The sequence below is a fragment of the Pseudonaja textilis genome, chromosome 3, assembly GCF_049901715.1.
Source record: "Pseudonaja textilis isolate UNSWEBS1 chromosome 3, rPseTex1.2, whole genome shotgun sequence".
Lineage (NCBI taxonomy): Eukaryota > Metazoa > Chordata > Lepidosauria > Squamata > Elapidae > Pseudonaja > Pseudonaja textilis.
Genome location: NC_141992.1, coordinates 21457810 through 21465882, shown reverse-complemented (window position 1 = coordinate 21465882; position 8073 = coordinate 21457810). Strand labels below are relative to the sequence as shown.

The following is an 8073-nucleotide window of genomic DNA, read 5'->3' as shown; positions in this document are numbered from 1 at the left end:
CTATATGTGTACTTTAATTTCTGTATACCAACAGTAGACACTAATAAACCCCCCCCAAAATCACCAATCATTATAGATGCACTTTTTCTAGAGAAAGGCAAGCATTTTGTTCAGGGGTTTTTCCCACAGATGTGTCAGACTTTCCAATATTTTGTGCCTCACTGATGAGGAATCATGTGTCAGACTTCCCAATATACATCAAGCCAGAACCTAGCTGGAACAAGGGAGCCGGGTTAGTTACTGCGGCTGGATTTAGACCCTAACTTAACTTACAACTGTCTGCAACACCTGTTGAATAATCAGCCTTGAGATTCCTTATTGTACTTAAAGCAAGAATCGACCCAAAGCATCTGCGGGATTGAGGAGAACAATCTCGCGGGGATTCGTTCGTCCTGCAGCCCAGGAAATGGAAGCCCACCCCGCGTGTCCGCAATTCCCAAGGGATGGCACGGAAGACCGTTATGGCCCCGGGATGTGTGGGGGGGGGGGGAGAAGGAAGGCATGGAGAGGATAAACGGTTTGCGGATTTCCCTGCAGGAAGACAGACGGTCGGCGGGCGGTTCCCGCTTCGGGCAACCACGGCACATGCTTGCGGGATCGCCTTTCGAAAGAGATCGCGGGTGGCGCGCCGTCACTTCTCCTCTCTAGGGAATCGAGGCGGCGATTTCGCTCCGCGGTGCTCCTCCTCTGGAAGTAAATGCTGACCCAGCATTTCAAACACCTCTCTTCTTAACTTGGAGGAGAGCAGGACCCACTCCTTCCATTCCCCCCGAAAACACGTCGGGAAAGGTAGCAATTTCGGTCCCATGATTGCCACGCATATTTCGGCACACACACACACCCCGCTCCCTCCGGAGGCTCCCGAAATAAGGTTGGCGATCGCGGGACGGTGCCTCCCAGGAGACTTGAGCGGATGAAGGCTTGTGGGGTGGGAAGGGGTCGATTCCTTGTACTTTTAGTTTTCATAACACTTGCAAGCGTTTGGGTGTCGGGGCGGGAAAGGCAGTGCAGCCCAAGGCAGGGCGGGGATAAGGGGAGTTAGTAGTCCAACACAGTCGGAAAGCGCCGGGTTGAGTAGTTACAAGCGCTCCACGTGTTTAGATCGGGGAACCTCCTTGAACCGAGCGGGCTGCGTTCCAAAAGAAAGCGCGAACCGCGGAATTGACACGTGAACTCAAGTCGCTCAAACAGGGATGGTTTTTAAGACACGTAATGCTAGACCTCGCGGAGGGGTTGGGAGGATGCAACGCTTAACACTGATTCTAACACCACCACCACCCCAACCTCTTTGGGGTGAGGTGGACGAGTTTCCGTCCCGCTGAGGAGAGAGCTGCCTTTCAAAGCCAGGAAAGTGCCCTCACTTTCCGTGAGGCAACCCGACCCACAGACGGGGTCTTCTTATCCCCGCTCCGAAGGAAGGTTATACGTGGCCAGGCCTTCAGGCGTGGCTCACCCCCCCACCCCGGCAAGCTTTTGTGGAGAGGTCTGGCCCCTCAGACGAGCCTTCAGCCTCGCCGATAGGTTTTGTTTGCGGAGCACCTGCTGGAAGAGGCTCGCAGCTGGACCCCTCCCCGCCTTTGTCGATTGGCTGCCAAGTGACACGGGGGGGAGGGGAGGCGGATCGGCCTCGCCCACCTGCCGTCCGGCCCCTATTAAGCTCGTGGCTGAGCCGCTCCAATTGCTTGCATCGCGGCGGCCTGAAGAGCGGCGCAGGGAGGATCCGGGTTTATTTGGGAAAGGAGAAGCAGCAGCGGCGAGCGGCACAACTGCAGTGGGGTCTTTTCCGCAGTAGCCTTTGCATCGGAGCCGCGCCGCCCGGAAAGATGCCTCGCTCCTTCCTCGTCAAGAAACACTTTTCGGCCAGCAAGAAGCCCAATTACAGCGAATTGGAAAGCCAAACGGGTAGGCGCTGCCGCTTGGGAAGAGAGAAGGGAGGGTGGCGGGGGCTGTGGCAGTGCTTGGGGGCGGCGGAGGGGGAAGAGGACTTTGGCCGACTCAAAACGGCCCGTCAGGGACTGTCGTGGGTGGGTGCCGGATTCAACGCAGCGGCTCGGGCTGAAAGTTTCCCGCTAATAACTTGGCTGGAGGAACATGTGGGATCGTCGCCTTGCGGAAGACGCGGAGCGGCGGATAGTAAACTAGCAATTAGGGAAGAAGTAAATCCTGGTTTTAGGTGAGTTAGGTGCCATCCAGTCGGGCTCGCCCGGAGACCGCGGAGCAAGCTCGCACAAGTAGTAAATTGGGACTAAATCCCTTTGAACTGGGCGGCCCTCCCTTCCGAAGAGCTCTGCAACGGAATGCTTTCTAAGCCAGCGGTTTGGAAATGCAGAACTCCCAAGCCCCATCAGCCTTTGCCACGGACTCCTTTAAAAACCTGCCCTGAAGCCGGTGAAGCTCTCGGTCCTTCCAAGAAGTGTAGGGTTTTGCTATTTTGACCTCCCTCTGTGGCTAATTCCAACCCAAAGGATGCTTAAGATTTTGTTCCATCAGATTTCGGGCCCTTTGCATATGCCCAGAGAACCTGAGCATGCCAGAAGCCACAGATCTCAATAAGAAGGTAGGGTTGTGTCCAGTTCTGCAGGATTTTTTTTCTAACAGATTGCCTTTGGTCTCCCCCCCCCTTTTTTTTTTTACAGTGATTGTCTCTCCGTTTTTGTATGACAAGCGTCCCTTGTCTGTCATTCCTCAACCAGACCTCTTGAGCACTGGCTCTTACTATCCTCCTTTAGTCTGGGAGACTGGGCTGTTCTCTAACTTCTTCAACCCGGAACCGGAGTATAAGAAAAGCCCAGATTCTCCACCCAGCCCTGATTCCAAACCCCTGGACCTGACCTCCTTGTCCAGCGAAGAGGAGGATGGCAAGACCAGCTCTGACCCACCCAGCCCAGCCTCCTCTGCCACGGAAGCCGAGAAGTTCCACTGCAGCCAATGCAGCAAGTCCTACTCAACTTTTGCTGGCCTTTCCAAACACAGACAGTTGCACTGCGATTCCCAGACCAGGAAATCTTTCAGCTGTAAATATTGCGAAAAGGAATATGTGAGCTTGGGGGCTCTCAAGATGCACATCCGAAGCCATACCTTGCCCTGTGTGTGCAAGATCTGCGGAAAAGCATTCTCAAGGCCATGGCTCCTGCAAGGCCACATCAGAACGCACACTGGTAAAGCTTTAATTCTTCTGTTGTGTCTCCGGTCCTTGTTATCTTCCTCTTATCTTTTTTCTAGCCCCAGTCCTCTCTACCTTGCTCGTAACCTAATTCACGTCAACACTTGCCCGTAGCTTATCAGAGGAGATAAGGGTCTCCATAGAGTGTTTCTCTGGGGGTGGGTGGGTTTGAAATTGCTGTCTTAATTAAGACCTTTTAGGAGCTTAATACTTGCTGAACCTCTGGACTTAATTGATTTTGGACTCCCTTTTTGTATTGACTGGTTGTGTTTCCAGGAACACACTGAGAACCCCAAACCTGGCCAACCCTATTGTAGCACAGTGTGTAACAAAATTCAATTAATTTAGAGTTTAATATGTGGCTTAAGTCTACATAACCGTGGATAAAGGGGATCCTGCAAACCTAGGATCTCTTTGTAAGCAAATCTAGATTTATGTTTATAAGCTGGTGGCATTTTTTTCAGTATCTTTATTACTTGGTTTTTATCCCATCTTTCTAACCAGAGGCCAACACATTGAGCCAAAAATTAGCCATCATTCCAGCATGTGTGAATGCAGGCCATGTGATTAGATGATAGTCCTAGATGTTCTGTAAGAACATTAGAAAATTGAGCCATCCTAAAGCAGCTACCTGGTTATTGTTCCCATCCTTTTTCCATTGTTTTGTTAGTTTACATAAATTCTGGAGTGTTCCCGGGGAAGTGATTCCACAGCCATATCATCATGCCTATTTAGTTTGGACAGAGACGCCCTGAAGCCAGCTCAGCAGGCACTCTATGTGAATCAGCCTTGAGTCATTCCAAGAACACACAAAAGTGTGTGTGTGTGTGGGGGGGGTGTGATATTGTATTGAAAGGGCTTGTGAGCATTGCAGTCTTAATGCAGGGCAGCCAGTGCCCAAGCCCTTCTCTCTAATTTCCTTGCCTTTATTTGCATTTTAACACACTGCAAGGTATTTCCTATTTTCTCCCCCCCACCCTTCTTTCTTATCTAAGTATATAAAAGGTGCTAAGCAGGGGCCATACATTTGCAGGGGTGGGTGGGAGAATAGCCTACTTCCTCATTTTTGCTATATGGAAGCCCCCTGAAAGCTCCCTCAAATATCTTGAGGCCTTCCCTGGTGCAAGCAGTTATAAGTTGGCTTCTGAGCACACACAAAAAAAGGGGTGGTGGGAGATGCTTCCTTCCAGCATTGTTTGCCTAATGGGACCGTGGAAATGGCGGGGAAGGGTTCTTGGGACGCCAGAGAGCAGCCTTGGCAGGTGCTCTTATGGAGCCGGGTTTGCTTTTCCCTTCCTGCACCTGTTACTGTAACGCCCCAGGCTGAACACCAGATTCCACAGCTGCGGCTTTTTGAGTGTTTAATCCAAGGAGTATCACATTTACAATGCATTTCCCCCCAAGCAGCTTTTGTGTTGGGTGGGTGGAGGGGGGGGGGAGGATCCTTTAATTGTTACTTAGTGCTGATTTCACACCCTTTTAAAAGTCCTAAAAATGACTGCCTGAAGGAAGCCAGAAAGACTTAATTGTGCTTTCCAAATCCAGCAGCCTGTTAAGTGAGCTCCAGAAGAATTTTCCCTGGTCAGGAATTCAACCCTGCTTTAGTTGGTTGAGGCTTGAAGAGGGGGGAGGGAGGGAGGGAGGGAGGGGAGGAAAGAAAGGAGACAAGGAGGAAAACCTGGGAAGGATATAGTTTTGGAATGGGGATACAATTAATGTTTCAACTTTTGCTGCACTAAATTGGCAGAAGAGGGCATTTTGTACCATGCAATGAGCTCTTTGTTAAAATAGACCAATGCAGTACATGTATTCTTAAAACAAGCACTTCTGGTATCCAAGAATGTTATTCTCCAGATAAATAAGATCTTGGAGTTTCTTACATGCTCATTTGATCCAAGTTCCATTAGAATAAAATAAAATCTCCCTGATGCCAGGTGGATTTTGTTGATAACTTGGACATATTATTTTGCCAAGAATTTGGGAAGGGGGAGGGACTTAACCCACAACCTAGTATAGGAATTACTTGGTGGTCTCCCGCCCAAGAACTGACTACTTTTCATAGCTTTTCAAGGATGCCCTTGACAAGCACAATCCAGACTCAAAATTCAGGCCTTGTTCTTTGTCCTTTGAAAAAGGGAGCCTAAGGAGATTTGGTTTTTAACCCTTTAATTTGGAATCCAGCATCTGCCTAATTTAAATCTGGGCAAATACAAAACCATTTATATATTTGGTGATTCCAGCAGAATTTATTTCCAAACTATGAATTGTGTTCTAGAGATTTTCTTAAACCTGGGTTAAATCTTGGTTTTCCATAAACATGTCTCTTACTGGTAGTGAAAGATTGGGAATGTGATATGAAGCAGGTCTCTGCAACTGTGGCAACTTTAAGCCTGGTGAACTTCAACTCCCAGAATTCTCCAGCTGGCTGGGGAATTCTGGGAGTTGAAGTCCTCCAGGCCTAAAGTTGCTAAGGTTGGAGACCCCTGATACAAAGCATCAGGGGGGTGATTTTTGACTTCTATCACATGTTTTGTCAAGATTCCATCTGATGATCCTTTTTCTCCTTTTATCTTTCTAGGGGAAAAGCCATTTTCCTGCACACACTGTAGCCGGGCCTTTGCTGACCGCTCCAATCTCCGTGCTCATCTGCAGACCCATTCAGATGTGAAGAAGTACCAGTGTAAAACTTGCTCTCGGACTTTCTCTCGCATGTCCTTGCTCCACAAACACGAAGAAACGGGCTGCATTGGAACCCGTTGAATACCATGGACTCCTCCGTGCAAAGCCATGTATTGTAACTAGTGTCCCTAGGAAAATAGTTCTGCTGAGCTGCCACAAAACAAGCTTATATTGAAACCTGGTTGTTTCCAGCTGCTTCAGGCCTTAAAGCATCATACACAATGCTTCTTTCATTCTTTGTCTTCAAGAAAATTTTTCAAACTTAATTTGCCTTTGTATTCCATTCCCTGGCCCTCGCGGTGGCAGAATGCTTCTTGATTCAAGCCCATGCGTAATCATTGCTTCATCAGAAATACGCTGGGTTGCCAAACTAACATGGGATGGTAATTTAAAATGAGCTTCTAAAACCTGGTACTCTCCCATGGGTTGGATAAATGTCCCCACAATTTTTAGAAATGTGGAATTTTTTTTTTTTTTTTTTGCCAGGGAATGAATTCAGTATGTTAGAGCCCACGCTCTGCAGGGTACCAATATGGGAACAGGTTCTCCCAAAATTGACATGTAGCTAAAAACATTTTGTTGAGCTGCTCCTCAGCTGGGATCAGATACATCCTTCTGGAACTTGTAGGCAGATTATAGGGATAATGATTACCTCTTTCTGCCCCCCCCATTTGGTTTTCAAGGTTTACTGCCACTAATCATGCCAGCTTTCTTTTCTAACAGCCCCTGAGTCCTCCCCACCTCAGATTTTTCTCCAGCTTCTTCAAAGCCATCTGAGTTAATAGCATTCACAAATGGGAAGAATATTCCGAGTCTCGTGCCTACCTTGCCTGAACATTCAGTTTTTTGTTTTTACCCTTAAAAAGATGACTAGAATAATAGATTCACAGTAACCCATGACCCTGAATTGATATGCCTCTAAACAAAGGGCAGAAAGCTAAGTGTTAACACCTCCCCACCATCTGAAACTCTCAGTTGCTCCTCCTCATATCTCGTCTGCACCCTCCTTAGTGCAGCTATGCAGGGATACAGTATTTCATTAGTTCTGGGTCAGCAGAGGGATAATTCGTAATGCTTCAAAGACTTATGTCTGCAGAAAGCACTGGGTAGCCATTCAAAGCAAGGCTCCTATTTACAAGAGCAGCTATGCACTCAAGCACCTGTTAATACGACTTCTTTTAACAACTGCTTTTTTCAAAAGAACTGTGACTAATAGCAGGCACTTGTCAGGCGATTCAATAGCCGCCTGGGCAGGGAAGGCTGCCCCATTGACAGGTGTGTGCCAAAAGAGCTACTTAAGGTTATTGACAGGTGCCTCCTGAATGCATTTCTTTTGTACATTGTTTCCACATCCTCAACAACAAAAGATGAAAAAAGGGTATGTTTACATTTCAAAGGTACACTGGTATTTATATATTTTTGTGCCACAATTTTATACTGAATTAAGAAAATACTTTTTATATATAATTATATACAATTTATTGATATTCAATAAAAAGGGTAATTTATAATTTGGTTTTGTGCACTTTCTTGGCTGTATGTTCATTTAGTCATTTGCCATGTTGTTGGTATTGGCAGGTGTGAGTCACACTCTACAAAGTGATTTGCAGCTAACAGATCAAATGCTTCAATTGGGATGCTAAGTTTATTTCAAAGTATTGGTGGATCCATTGGGGCAGTGTTGGGAATTCCCGCTCATTTTTTGCCTCAGATCCCAACTACTATGCTGCTTCTCAGTGACTGCCTTTGAAGGAATGTGCTGCTTGATTAAGAAAGATTACTCAAATTTTGTGAGATACAATTGCACTTAAGATGTAATATAAATCATAGGAAGCAGATTTGTAGCCAAGCATACTGTTGACCTATGTTCCATGTTTCCTGATCAGCCAAATCCCGCTAGGGGTTTCAGACTGGAATCTTTGCCAGCCTTATTTGGAAGTGGTTAGGTATGAACTTGTAATTTCACCTATCAAGATTTATCAAGTTGAGTGGTGGTGTGGGGTGCACTTTAGACTTTTCTTTCAAAAAACCTCCCCCCCTGAATCTTTAGTCCTATGCTCTTTGTTTTTTTGTTTTTCATTTTACATTTTCCAGAACACCAGAGCCCCTGTGGGCTTGATCTAATACCCAGCTTCAAATGCGAAGACTTAGTGCAGGGTTGTGTGGTTACTACTCAAGTTTCCTGGAATCATGGATCACCTCTTTGGCCTCAGAGTCACTGCAGCGCCTAA

General features: G+C 47.1%; 1 protein-coding gene across 1 annotated transcript; it reads left to right on the top strand.

The window, feature by feature from the left end:
• The first annotated feature begins 1688 nt into the window (after positions 1–1688).
• On the top strand, positions 1689–7353 carry SNAI1 (snail family transcriptional repressor 1). Its single transcript, XM_026697493.2, has 3 exons — positions 1689–1902; positions 2637–3158; positions 5742–7353. Exons 1-3 carry the CDS (start codon positions 1824–1826, stop codon positions 5921–5923), a joined length of 783 nt encoding a protein of 260 aa, XP_026553278.1. The 5' UTR covers positions 1689–1823; the 3' UTR covers positions 5924–7353.
• Positions 7354–8073: the final 720 nt, after the last annotated feature.